The 14,813-nt window shown below is 38.4% G+C and overlaps 2 protein-coding genes across 3 annotated transcripts in view; one reads left to right on the forward strand and one right to left on the reverse strand.

The window, feature by feature from the left end:
* Positions 1-5,253, forward strand: part of LOC127424000 (sortilin-like) — a 31,799-nt gene extending 26,546 nt beyond the window's left edge. Inside the window, exon 20 of the mRNA XM_051668744.1 lies at positions 2,933-5,253. Within this exon, the coding sequence (XP_051524704.1) occupies positions 2,933-2,947 (15 nt within the window). The 3' untranslated portion in view covers positions 2,948-5,253. The remainder of the gene's footprint in view (positions 1-2,932) is intronic.
* LOC127424003 (neugrin-like) lies at positions 4,031-9,470 on the reverse strand. 2 transcript variants are annotated; one of them, XM_051668751.1, is made up of 4 exons: positions 9,394-9,470; positions 9,062-9,268; positions 8,846-8,956; positions 4,031-6,071 (listed from the first exon to the last, which is right to left on the reverse strand). In XM_051668751.1, exons 2-4 carry the CDS (start codon positions 9,265-9,267, stop codon positions 5,477-5,479), a joined length of 912 nt encoding a protein of 303 aa, XP_051524711.1. In that variant the 5' UTR covers position 9,268; positions 9,394-9,470; the 3' UTR covers positions 4,031-5,476. The 2 variants fall into 2 exon arrangements, with proteins under 2 accessions (XP_051524711.1, XP_051524712.1); XM_051668752.1 differs by having other exon boundaries at positions 9,062-9,289; positions 9,394-9,450.
* Positions 9,471-14,813: the final 5,343 nt, after the last annotated feature.

Raw genomic sequence — 14,813 nt, forward strand, 5'->3', positions numbered from 1 at the left:
CAATAAAAATGACTTAAAAAGAGAGTTCCGAATGACCCTTATTTTTGAGCCCCACACCTTTTAGCCTTTCAAAGCTCTCAGAGTGAATGGTAACGTTCGAAGTGCATAGGGACGATTACTTATGAATATTCAAAACAACAGCACGAGACGCTTCATTCATAGTGACTTTAACACAATTACTAAGCTCCGCAAGTCATTTACTTTGACATTTAGTCATTTAGCAGATGCTTTTTGTCCAGTACAAAAGACAAGAAAAGTATTTTAATCATTAAAAAATAAATCCTTACCTTGTCCGTGGGTCACGCAGACAGACAGCTTTATTGAACAGTTTATTTAGCAGAGACATCAATTAAGAAATTGGAATGCCCAACGATCAATGGGTGTAGAAAGCAAGTCTCGCCTTACAGGTAAACGAGCCAATCACCTTTTAGATACAGATGTCATCTTTCAGTCAACTCGAGAAGGCATGTGCATTAGCTATACCAGGGGTGTAGCAGTCATTTTAAAAGCGGAGGGGACACAGATGTCAATAGGTGGCTCGCACAGACTCAAAACTTACAGTGCAGTATTGATATATTACAGTATATATTAAATATATAAATATTATATTAATATATACATATTATTTACTTTTAATATTTGTAGTGTTTAAAGATTTAAGTATTGCAACCTAATTGCAAAATTTAGCAAATTTAGCTGCAAAAATAAAGGGCATCTTGTGGAACACTTGCTTCGGTTTCACACATGACAATAAAAGACTGAGCACAAGCTGGTCCTGAATAAATTATTTAACCAATTACAGTAATGACAACTGTGCATGTGCACAATTTTATTTTTTACTCTGTGCTTGTGCATTGTGGGATTCTAATGTATCCAATTGGCTTGAGTGTTTTGACTACGTTCACCAAAATTCGTTCAGATTCATTTAATGATTCAGTGACCATTTCTGGTGATGCCAGAAGGTGGTGACAAAACAGTGTCTTGTGTGAAATGAGTTAGTTACTGAATCAATGATCAAAAGAACATTTTAATCCTTTAAAATTTGTACGTCTACAGACCGACTAAGAGACTTGGAACTGCTATGCATTGAACAAGCACTACACGGACACCTTTAAGGGTTGCGCACTGTCACATGTCAACAACCGTGTCTCCGCTGAAAGCATTTAAACGCGCTCCTCCCATGAACATGGTGAACAGGGGAAAATGGGCCTTATGGCCGCAACCTGAGCGCCGTGGGAGTTGTAGGCCCCTGGGCTTCAACCCATATAATCCCGTGCGTTAAGGCGCCCCTGGCTGCTTGGCATGACATTTATCAAAAGACAACAACAATAGTCTTATAATAATTATGAGTTTCAATAACATCCATATGTTTTCATGTATAAAAATGCATGTCTACATATGTATCTATTCACTTTAGTAAAATGTTCTAAGAACACAGCAGATCTATCTTTTTCCTACAGTTTGTCGACTGCACACCAACATAGAGGTAAAAAACAGGAGCTGATATTAAAAATAGCTTTAAATATTTAACACAGATCTAGTAATCTGCTTAAATTGGCAAAAACAACCAATCAAACTATTACCTCACAAACATAATTTAGAGCAAAACTTAATGAAGACTCAGGCGCTGATATAAACTCCACTTACAATGTGTGCTTAAAAGAAGGATTGTCCTTTTTTTTTTCTGCAGTGCATTTCACATAATGCTGCCAATCAAGAATGATATGTTGATAAATAATCTCTAGATTATTAATTTAGATCAACATCAATGCGATAAAAAAACATGGATAAATGAGCATTGTTGAAAGCAACTTTGTAGAAATGAACGGAGCCACGTTGATTAGACTGTCTGACTGATGGCCTATTACGTAAGGGATGTTTCGGCTCATGAAACTCATCTGTGATTGGCTGGATGGTTGCTCAATCAGCCCAAAGTAACACAATGCAAAGAATAATGTATACAAATCCACCATTTGGACTTGGTATGGGTTTAGCTTGGAAAAGTGCGGAGGACAAAAATCATTTTTTAAAAGAGTGCAGGGGACGTGTCCCCCACATCCCCCGCAGCTGTTATGCCTTTGAGCTATAAAACCCTGGAAAAATCGTTTTTGAGGTACAAAATAAATAAATAAAAAAGCACAATTAATGATACCAGTGTTGTCAGATTTTACTGCTGATTTGAAATATGTTCTTTGATAGTAACCTTGACCAACTGTTTTAGGGGATTTTGGTCTTTTCCCATTCAAGTAGATAGGCGCTGCACTTGTATGCTGCTAGTTTACATAGAAAATATCTGCCCGAGTGCGTTCCAAAGATGTCCGCTGTGTGACCTGACTTGCCTAAAAAGACTTTGTTATAACAAGAGCGATCATTCCCGAACTCTCTGCTGAGGAAATATTTGTGAGCATCATGATATTGGCCTTGCTAGTACAAAGATCTTGAGAGCATGCTGACATTACAGCAAAAGGGGTACTTGCCAAAATAAAATATAAAAAAAGTATGTAGATGTAATTTAAATATTGCTTTTTTTTTTACTCATTTTAAACTGATAATACAATTTGTAATGAAGAAAATTAAATTAGAAAATAATGCAAAACATTAACATTTTCATTAGTGATCTCAGACTGTTTGAACCCATTGTATACCATTAAAAAAATTGCCAGGTAACACAAACAATTGTGCCTCTTGTGGCAACTTATAATCAACTGGTTTTATTAAAGTCAAAAATGTCATTTTTTCTGACTAAATCAACCTGACAAATTAGGTTACACCAAAAAGTCATTTTTATGGCTTACATTTGATCAAGTAGAAATAGATCCTTGTGGTAACAGTTACAGGTTACCACTTTATTCAATGATTTTTTTTTTTTTTTTGGCAAGACTTTTATAAGATTTTAATGATCTTGTTAAATGAGTGTGTCCTTTTTTTGTAGGACATTCTGGAGTAAAGCTGAGCATTAGAAAGAGCTACACTTCCTGTCCTTCAGGCATTACTGCTGCTGTCTCTTCCTTCTACTAAAGCACAAACCAGCCGTCTGCTTTTTCAAACTTAATCTACCAGCTAACGTCATGCACTTCCTGCTTCTCGACCATTGGGAGGGAACCTTATTGCTTCTCCACCAAAAGGTGGGGATTGTAAGGATGCTATTCTCATGAAAGAAGTGTCTTATCAATGTACCTCTGATTATACTGTTAAATTCATCTGAAGCAGTGTGTTGATGCTCATTGACCCCACCCATGGGCCTGACTTTACTTTGCTTAAATGAGTTCACATTTACTATATAGTGTGCTGTTCAAAATTGTTCATAACATTTTTTGGGGGGGGGGGGCATGCACATCAATGTCTCAATTATTTTCTTTGCCATTATGGCCTTTGAGATTGATTTCACGGATCAAATTTATGTTTTATGTGACTGTCAATTGGGTACTTGTTATTTACTTGTTTACTTTTTATGTACAAACTCTCTTACATCAGATGAGCTATACATACAGGTCATTCCCACAGCGATGTCAGAATTTGAAATGGTTTAGTTCTGCAGAAGAGGTTGTTCTATCAATAGCATCAGGACACAATGCAAATTTATCATATCACATTTACATGTCATTCAAGCATATAAACTCCTGTGAGTCTCAGAGATGTGTGATTTGAAATACTGTGCTACTGATTACTAGCTGTGTTCATTACATGTTTATTACTATCATATTAGTAAGGTCTGCTGATCAAACATTAGAACAATGCTCACTTTCCTGTAAGCCATCAGGTGCTTTAATTAATATAGCAATAATATGGAGAGAAACAGCTAATTGCATGCATATATGTTAAGATTTGGCTTCACAACAAAGGGAGAATATTATAATTTAAGATTTTTGAACATAATTTACCTGAAACTGTGTAGAAATATTGTATTTTAGGCTGTTGACTTATTTAGGGAAATAACTGTAGAATGTGGAGATAATTTTTACATTGTACTCCTTGTGGTAGTTTTGTAAATAAGCTATACAATTTGAAGTGATTTAATACATGAGGTGAATTAAAATTTTATAAAAAATCATATTTTTATTAACATCATGAAAGCAATGACGCAGATGCATGTAAAACAGAATACAGTTGTACTTTGTGTACAATTTTGCACATTTTTCCCAAGTTTTGTAGTTCACAGAACGGTTCTCTTAGCTAGCAACATTTTCATGTTTCTGATTTCTTGTTTTGAAAAAAGAAAGTCACATGTTATCAAGCAGAGGTGTGAAATGTATCACCATTTGCACAGAGACTCTGACCATGTGTCAAAACCTGACCATGCGTTTGTGTAGCCAAACCATTAGTTGCAATAATTTTGCATGTAATTTTCATTTGTGTGCAGCAAACTTCAGCCGAGAACAGATGCAGTGGCCTAAACTCTTTGATCATATAATTTAATTTTGAATATTCATATGCAATAGAAGGACTTAGCAACTTTCAGTTGGTCATTTCTGTTTGGACAGATGTTTCAATTCTGATGTAGTGCATGTTTTCTAGGAAGTGTGTATTAAATATCAGCTCCACAGTGAAATAGGTTTACTTTGGAGTCAATTTTTGGCTATTTTTCAAAATCTCTAGTAATAGTTTTAGTTACACACACCTAATCAAAAATCTTTTATTTTCTCTGAGAACGACAATCTCATTCGCAAAGACTCAGATTATGCATTATAAAGTGTTTTTAGTTTTACTTTGTGTACAAAATGTAAAACTAGTGTACATTTTGATTCAAGTGCCTAGCATGGAGGCAGTTTGTGCCTTCCAATGAAATGTCAAGCTCATCTTCTATAATTCAAAGTCAAGATCTCATTTCTGAAAGAATTACCAGTGTTGGTAACATGAGCTTGGACAAACAGTTCATCTGTCAGTTGGTAATATATCAGAAGTAACAAAACATGCCTGTAATTGAGATTTAGGCAATATTACCTTTACTTAATACACATGCTAAATTTCAGATAAATTAAGTTTCATTTTGTTTGGTTTGCTCTCCATGCTTTGGGTAGTACTAGTAATCATGTTCGCAATGCAACTGAAGTGTAGAGCAAAACAATTTCATTTGTGACAGCATTTTTATTTATGAGAGGTGTAAAATTTTTCTTGTTGTGCAAAATCAGTGTACTTAGTAGTTGTGAAGCTCAGTACATATACAGCTACTCCAACTTTGTATCTGTTATTTTTTACTCTGTATATTTGTAACGGAACTGTTTGTTTGAGAAATAAATTGATTTGTCCCACTGAGTTTGCCTTTGTATCATTCCTCTTCAATGAGCTGCTGATTTTAACTTTCAGAATTGGAAAGGTAGCTTGGGAAGTGTGCACTGAGGCATCTAGATTTAGTTACAAACTACAAATTGTAACACAGTTCTTCTCGTATTAACGTTTCAATCATGTTCATAATCAATATTCAAAAGAACATTCTAGATCACAGTGACAGCTGTTGATAAATGTGACTTTTAATCACTCAGATTCTGTATAGGAAGTTTCCATCACTGTCAAAAAACTCTTGTCCCTTCTGTTCCACTGGACTGGGCTTTTCCTGCAGTGTTTGCATGATCTGCTCCAGATCTTCTTCTGTCAGAATCACTCCATCCCATTCATCTTCCAACTCAGTATCATCTCTCACGTCCATTTCAGTGGTCTTTTGCAAAGAGTCAGGCTTCTCCTGTAAAATAGGTGTCAATTTCTGTGTGGCCGATAGTTGAGATGTTACTCTTGACACTGATGGGACATTACCACCAGAGGGCATCAGTCCTGTCTCACCCTCCTTCACTGAAAGAGCTCCATTGCTCAGTGTTGTTAGTGCACCTGTGTTTCCCGATGTGAGTATGGCTGGTGTAGCATTTTTTGGCAGTGGTAGTCTGGACTGTCCAGCTTTGTCATCTCTGAAAGACAGCTGCCCAATACTGGGCAACACTTTAGAGTCCTGCTGGAGCTTTCGCTCTGTTGTTGGGGTGAATTTGCTGCGGAGGACTCTGGAGATGACGTCAGAACTTACAGAGAAACCCTCCGCTAACTTCTGTATAGTCCATTCGTCTGGGGACTCCTGCTTTAAATATCTGTGTAAAGAGACATACAATGTCAGTGTTTGGAACGGCAGCAGATAAATACACTTTTTGAAAAGGCACAAGAAATATATCAGAAAACGTGCACACAGAAACATTTACATGGTTTCAACATTTGTGGAAAGCAATAAAATTATGAATTTTAGGTCTGGAAAAGCTAAGGAAATTAATAAAAATCTTAAGTCATGGAAATATCTGTCTTGAATATATTTTTTTCTAGTTAAGCTATGCTATAAAATATTTCATTGGTGAGAAATCATTGAGCAATTCCCCTTTTGAACCCTGTATTAAAATCTCTATTTATTTATTTTGTCTGATTGGAGACATTTGTACACTAATAATAACAATTATTTAAATCCAGTGTTTCCCCTAGGATTTTTTTTTTAGCAGCGGTGCTGTTGAGCGTATGTCCACGAGCCCGCAACGCCAGGTCCGTATTAACACGAATCAGTGGAGGTAAAGCTTAAAACGTAGTATCATTATAGATGCGTTATCCATGTTTGCCTTGTCATGTGTGTTTTTATTTACCTGGGAGCTTTTGACACTTGAAGGACTCCGGAAGCCCAGATAACTGTAGTTTTAACTGTCAAATAATGAAATGCCTCAACGCAGTAATATAATTGGCAATATTTTTATTAATCATAAATACAACCAGATAACCTATTTAACAGAACATACACATATAACAACTATCAACACTACTGAATCAATACCACGGTGGTTCTCAACTGGTTTTGCGTCGGGACCCAGATTTTACATTGGGCACCAAGTTGCGACCCAACACAGTAAAAAACCTAACCTGTATTTAAAGGAATAGTTCACACAAAAAGGAAAACTCTCTTAGCACTTACTCACCCTCATGCCTTCCCAGATGTGTATGACTTTCCTCTGCAGAACACAAAGACTGTTAGAAGAACATGTAGCTCTGCAGGTCCAAACAATGCAAGTGAACTGTGGCCAGAACTCTGAAGGTCCAGAAACACATAAAGGCAGCATAAAAGTAATTCACGACTCAGGTGGTTTAATCCATATCTTCAGAAGCATTAAACCCTGAAGTCTGTAATTCTAAGAGCATACATTGATTGCTCCACATTGTTCCCCAAAAGCTCTTGCTGTTTGAGTTAGCTCATGGTGCTAATTATGTTTTTTTTAATTTAGATAGGTGGGTGAGAAACAGATCAATATTCAAGTCCTTTTTTACTAAAAATCTCCACTTTCACATTCTTTTTTTTTAGTTTTGGCAATTCGCATTCTTTTGTTATTAACAATTTGTATTGATTTAAATAAAACGTAGCGAGAGAACAATAGAAAAGTTCTAACATTCATTAAAGGACACAAACGTGGTAAATCTCAAGTTATTCGCAAAAATATCAAAAGCAATCAAAGAGTGAGCACGAGCTGATTAAACAACAGATCTCTCTCCTTTCGCCATTTCCCGGTCTTTATACGGTGGTGATGTGATCTGACTGGTTCTTCGGGTAGTGACGTAAAGTTGACTGGTGATGATTGACGTGAAAATCAACCAATCGCAAGACCTGAGAGTTGTGACAGCAGAGAGAGTGAAAGTGGAGAAAAGATACAACGAACAAAACACAGCTCTCGGGTCGTAACACTACCCAACTCCGTGCACCGCTCACGAAACGAGGGTGCTCCAGCCGACTTCCATCCCCTAAGGATGATCTGTCTTCAGAACATAACGCCAGCCAGGACCCAATTCTTTATGTACCCATGCCCTATATTATTAACCGTCCCATTGCCTAGAATACAGATTCTGGGGCAAAATGAAATTTGAGTGCCCAATACATACATAAAACTCTGAACCCTCAACCAAAATTCTTGGATCTTAATACACCACCAAAAACATGGGTTGTGTCCCAGTCTTCTGATTGGCATCGCCAGCAGGTGGGTGTGTCTTTAAGACCAAGCCTATACAATCTAGAGGGAGTACAATAAAATCGATGTAAAATCTTAAATTGCATCAGATGCACCCTTGCATCTCTAGATGTAGACTTGACGTTTTTTAGAATCCTAGCCCACACTCCCTCCACCAATACCAAGTTTAAATCTTTCTCCCATAATCTCTTGAGAGAAGTTGAAGCTCCATCCCCCAGAATCTGAATTAGCAAGGAGTAATACACTGATGCCTCATGACCTTTTCCAAAAGCAGTAATCACCACTCCCAGAGTGTCTGCCGCTTTGGGCGGGCGTGGGGGGGGGGTGTTATACTACTCCCAACAATAGTACAGAGCAGGTGGCACAGCTGTGGCAATTCGCATTCTTTGTGCATATCACCACCTAATGGTTGGGGCTGGTCACAGGTGAAGATTTATAGTAAAAAAGGACTTAAATATTGATCTGTTTCTCACCCACACTTATCAAATTGCTTCTTAAGATATAGATTACTTTTATGCTGCCTTTATGTGCTTTTTGGACATTCAGAGCCGAGATCTTTGTTTGTGTTCTGCAGAAGAAAGTCATACACATCTGGGGTGGCATGAGGGTGAGCAAATGATGACAGAATTCATCATCATCATCATTATCTATTAATTTCATAGATAGGTACTATACAAATTGAAATCCAACCCAGAAATATATCTAAAATTATTTTCAAAATCCTCATCTAGTATTCATAAATGACTGGAAAAGTCATGGAAACTTGTTGGTCAACAAGTGTGGGAAGTCCGCATTTAGCAATGAGAGGCACAGCATAAGACACAAGCTTATGTTTTTGTAAACAGGCATATTAATGAACTGAATTATACTGATACCTTATCTGCTCAATGGCTTCCCAGCTGAGTATTCTCTCTGGCGCTCCAGGTTTGTTCATTTGCCTCTTGATCTTGTGGAACTTGGCTGCTTTTTGCCTTCTCCTCTCTTCGCTGCATTGAAAACAAAATTAGGCACGTTTAAAACCCATAATAGGTGCTCTTTAATGCACGAGGACAGAAGTGTTTGCTTTTGTGCTTGTGTACTGAAGGACTCACTTCACAATAGACTTCAATTTGGCTTCCACTGCATCCATATCTTCTTGTTCAAACATATCTTTCTGTTGCCTCTGTTTTGGATGGGAATCAGAATACTTCTGAGACACCCACCCAAGCGTATTTCGGCTGGCATGGCGACAAACCTGGCAAGTAGCAGGTGATAGGAGAGTGGCCAGCATTTGGGCCATTCTCCAGGGTGCGACCATTCTGTTGTTAGAAAAATAAAGACTAACTGCCTTATTACAAAACCTAAATCATTTAAATGTCACAACCACAAAAACCTGATCGCACTTTGTCGTAACCCAACAACTTTAAGTATATAAAACACTCACGTGCACCTCGTGCTCTTCACTGTGACATTATGCCGCCGGAAGCATTGGGTTTAACCACGCCCCATACAGAATTAGCCTTTCGGCTCTTGATCGTTTTTTTCCGGCTGCACTCGGGTCTGTTCGCCGATCGCATGCGCCGAGCCTGCCCCCTTTCTTTTCTGTGTGGCTCATTTTGCGCCATTTTGTCCGCAATACTAAGCACGTTTGAAATGCCAGTACTTAGACGTTTGATTTTTTTATGTCTAATATCATGTTTTATGTGTATAAATTATCTGTGAATATTCCCAACACTCGGACAGTGCGATGTTTGAATGGGATATGTGATTTTTTTTTTCAGCCATATCTAAAATATGTGTCTTCATTAAACTTAAAATGGATGGAAAGACACGTCTTATTGGCTAAATTAAATAACAGGTACATTAAGTGTCTTTTGCATCATTTACTTTAATTTTAAAGCAACAGAATTTAAATTATATTCACTTTATCAGCAAGAGGGCATGAACGTGAGTCCCACGATATCTGCCTTTAATCTCGAAGGCACTACGAGATGTGAGAACTGTCAGACTTGACAGCTCGTATTTTCTCTCCCATAGCTGTATTTCTACTCTCGTTTACTTTCTAAGCGAGGCGTTTGGCATCTCAAACTAGCCTATTATTTGGAAGAGAACGAAACATCTCGGTTGTTTAATCCAATAAGCATTAAACTGTGTCGTCAGCAAGTCGTTTCCCATCCACACACTCACGAGACTTTACAGATAACATTGATGGGCACTCGAGAAAATTTCACAGAATAGCTGTCTGAGATAGACAGTCTGGATTACAGGATTGTTCTCTAGAAAGTATAATATTAGTAGGTGCTTATCTGTACATAGAAGTAAAATATATATAAAAATACTGTAGATTTCTAACAGCTGTAACAGATAATGCAATACGAGGTGTGGTTAGGGACTATCCACAGGCTCAGGGCACCGTGACAACAGAACAGCTGCAGACAGAAGCACCTGTCGCTACTGTAGCAGGCCAGCAAGTGCAGATGCTCCAGGTAGTTCTGTGAACCCCGACCTTTCAGACTGGTGATGTTGCATATGGCATTTCTGTAAGGATGTGAGCTTGTCCAGCATGCCTTGCTTTTAACACGTCGTGATCTGAATTGGTCAATGAATAAATCACATTTTGCTGTCTACCATGTTCCATGTTGCCTGTGGTACCACAGCATCTGCTCAGTACACCTTCTGAAGAGGCATCCGCCCCTTTTAATGTATTTGGAACAGAATTTGAAGTGTTTGTCTTCAGTGTTGCATGCTGTAACCATTGTATGTGTTCGCTTTTGTTTATAAGACTGGGCAAAGAACACATCTGAGTGAGTTCACAGGAAGTTATGACCCTCTGCTTGGATAACCCACTGCACTGCATGGATTTAGAAGGACTGCATGATTGTATTTAAATGGGTTGTCACTATGATCATGTATGTGTAAGAGCACCATTATTACAGTCATTACCATCGGTCCAGGTCATTTTCCGCAGAAATCATAGAAGAGCCTCCTGTAAGACTATGTGTCATCTGTCCATGTCACTGTTTAGTATAATAACCTAACATTTCTGTTTGGGAGGTGGCACTTAATCACTTCTAAATCAGTATATAAAATTGTTTATTTAAATTTTTCATTATAATTATTTTGGCTAAAACAAACACTGGTGGCCAAAAGTTTGGAATAATGGACAGATTTAGCTCATATGGAAAGAAATTGGTACTTTTATTGACCAAAGTGGCATTCAACTGATCACAATGTATAGTCAGGACATTAATAACGTGAAAAATTAATATTACAATTTGAAAAAAATGTTCAGAACTTCTTAAACTACTTCAAAGAGTTCTCATCAAAAAATCCTCCACTTGCAGCAATGACATCTTTGCAGATCCTTGGCATTCCAGCTGTCAGTTTGTCCAGATACTCAGGTGACATTTCACTCCACGCTTCCTGTAGCACTTGCCATAGATGTGGCTGTCTTGTCGGTCTCACGCACCTTACAGTCTAGCTGATCCCACAAAAGCTCAATGGGGTTAAGATCCATAACACTCTTTTTCAATTATCTGTTGTCCAATGTCTGTGTTTCTTTGCCCACTCTAACCTTTTCTTTTTGTTTTTCTGTTTAAAAAGTGGCTTTTTCTTTGCAATTCTTCCCATAAGGCCTGCACCCCTGAGTCTTCTCTTTACTGTTGTACATGAAACTGGTGTTGAGCATGTAGAATTCAGTGAAGCTGTCAGCTGTAGGACATGTGAGGCGTCTATTTCTCAAACTAGAGACTCTGATGTACTTATCCTCTTGTTTAGTTGTACATCTGGGCCTTCCACATCTCATTCTGTCCTTGTTAGAGCCAGTTGTCCTTTGTCTTTGAAGACTGTAGTGTACACCTTTGTATGAAATCTTCAGTTGTTTGGCAATTTTAAGCATTGTATAGCTTTCATTCCTCAAAACAATGATTGACTGACGAGTTTCTAGAGAAAGCTGTTTCTTTTTTCTTGCCATTTTTGACCTAATATTGACCTTAAGACATGCCAGTCTATTGCATACTGTGGCAACTCAAAAACAAACACAAAGACAATGTTAAGCTTCATTTAATGAACCAAATAGCTTTCAGCTGTGTTTGATATTATGGGAAGTGATTTTCTAGTACCAAATTAGCAATTTAACATGATTACTCAAGGATAAGGTCTTGGAGTGATGGCTGCTGGAAATGGGGCCTGTCTAGATTTGATCAAAAAATGACTTTTTTCAAATAGTAACGGTGCTGTTTTTTTACATTAGTAATGTCCTGACTATACTTTGTAATCAGTTGAATGCCACTTTGGTGGATTAAAGTACCAATTTCCTTCTGAAACAGCAGAATCTGTACATTATTCCAAACTTTTGGCTGCCAGTGTAAATATGTTTGGAGCACACATGTTTATGTTTTATCCAAAATACTTATAATAAAAAAGTAAAAACAAGTGTGGTTGCATGGATTGGACTGATGGGTTTAACAGTTCTGCACAGCTTAATGTATATTGTGTCCCATGTGAAACCTGTAAAACCTTTTGACCCCACACTAACTCTCTTTGTATGCTAAGGTCCAGGGTCAGCCCCTGATGCTGCAGGTGAGTGGCGGGCAGCTGATTACATCGTCAGGTCAGCCCATCAAGGTGTAGTCCATGTCTGTCGCTCAGGTGCAGACCATTATGCAGGTGCCTGTGTCTGGAGCTCAAGGTCTTCTGCAGGTAAGAGGAATTCTGGTGATGTACTTTAAGAGTAGAGGTCATCTTATAGATTGTCCTATAAAAATGATCAGAATCAGAATCAGCTTTATTGCCAAGTATGCTTACGCATACAAGGAATTTGTCTTGGTGACAGGAGCTTCCAGTGTACAACAATACAAAAACAATACAAAAACAGCAGCAAGACATAGATAATAATAAAAAATAAAAAATAGTTATACAAATACGTACATACACACACACACAGACACACACATACATACATACACACATACATATATGTAGTGCAATCTAATACAAATCTGTTATCTGTTATGTACAGTGCAAATACAAATCTGTTATGTACAGTGCAAATGTTTTTTTTTTTTTGCTCTTCAGAGGAATGAAATGAAAGAAGAGGTTGGATGTGTTGGATAAATATAAATATGTATTGCACATAGTTATTGCTTAATGGAGAAATTTAACTGTTCATGAGATGGATAGCCTGGGGGAAAAAACTGTTCCTGTGCCTGACGGTTCTGGTGCTCAGAGCTCTGAAGCGTCGGCCAGAAGGCAACAGTTCAAAAAGGTAATGGGCAGGGTAAGTGGGGTCCAGAGTGATTTTTCCAGCCTTTTTCCTCACTCTGGAAGTGTATAGCTCTTGAAGGGGAGGCAGGGGGCAACCAATAATCCTCTCAGCAGTCCGAACTGTCCTTTGTAGTCTTCTGATGTCTGATTTCATAGCTGAACCAAACCAGACAGTTATTGAAGTGCAGAGGACAGACTCAATGACTGCTGAGTAGAACTGTATCAGCAGCGCCTGTGGCAGGTTGAACTTCCTCAACTGGTGAAGGAAGTACAACCTCTGCTGGGCCTTTTTCACAATGGAGTCAATGTGTGTCTCCCACTTCAGTTCCTGTGAGATGGTAGTGCCCAGGAACTTGAATGACTCCACTGCTGCCACAGTGCTGTTTAGAATGATGAGGGGGGTCAGTGTTGGGGTGTTCCTCCTAAAGTCCACAATCATCTCCACCGTTTTGAGCGTGTTCAGCTCAAGATTGTTTTGACTGCACCAGACAGCCAGCTGTTCAACCTCCCTTCTGTATGCAGACTCATCGTCATCTCGGATGAGGCCGATGACAATGGTGTCGTCTGCAAACTGCAGGAGCTTGACAGAGGGGTCCTTGGCGATGCAGTCATTGGTGTAGAGGGAGAAGAGCAGTGGGGAGAGCACACATCCCTGGGGGGCACCAGTGTTGATTGTACAGGTGCTGGAAGTGAGTTTCCCCTGTCTCACAAGCTGCTGCCTGTCAGTCAGAATGCTGGTAATCCACTGACAGGTAGACATGGGAACAGAGAGTTGGTGTAATTTATTCTGGAGTATAGCTGGGATGATGGTGTTGAAAGCCGAACTGAAGTCCACAAAAAGGATCCTTGCATATGTCCCTGGTCTGTCCAGATGTTGCAGGATATGATGCAATCCCATGTTGACTGCATCATCCACAGACCTGTTTGCTCGATAAACAAATTGAAGGGGATCTAGAAAGGGTCCAGTGATGTTCTTCAGGTGGGCCAACAGCAGAATAATCAAAATATCCCTATTTCATATCTGTATTTTTTATCTGTAAACATAGCATATCTTCATTAAGCAAATAATTTGATGTTATACAATTATTGTGTGTTCTTTATTTAATTAAAACAAAAAAACAAATTAACTACAAAAACACTTTTTTACTTTAAACCAAATGTGCTTTATGTCTGTTTGTGTGATTCATGATTGTGTGCATGTGTTTGTATGTAGATCCAGTTGGTTCAGCCGGTACAGGGTCAGCAGGGCCAGGCTCAACAGATCATTATACAACAGCCCCAGACAGCCATCACCGTAGGCCAGAACCATGTCTGACACACACCAGCCGTACTTTCTAATCTGTTCAGAAGGACTTTGCTTCACTTGTTTATTTTACATGTTGTATCATATATGTATTAATAGAATGCTGGCTTAACCAAAGTTTGTGCAACCTGTGTAAGGGCACTTACACACTAGGGAAACATGGCGTTTGACAAATGTGAGTGTGAAAGATCTGTTTGGAAGGCAATCGCTGATAGAGAGATCTAGCTAAAATATAAGTTTGACAGTGTAACAGTAAATATTGAAACACTTCTTCAGGCTCTCTTTCTCTACAATAA

The sequence above is a fragment of the Myxocyprinus asiaticus genome, chromosome 33 (genome assembly GCF_019703515.2).
Source record: "Myxocyprinus asiaticus isolate MX2 ecotype Aquarium Trade chromosome 33, UBuf_Myxa_2, whole genome shotgun sequence".
In the NCBI taxonomy this organism is placed as follows: Eukaryota; Metazoa; Chordata; class Actinopteri; order Cypriniformes; family Catostomidae; genus Myxocyprinus; species Myxocyprinus asiaticus.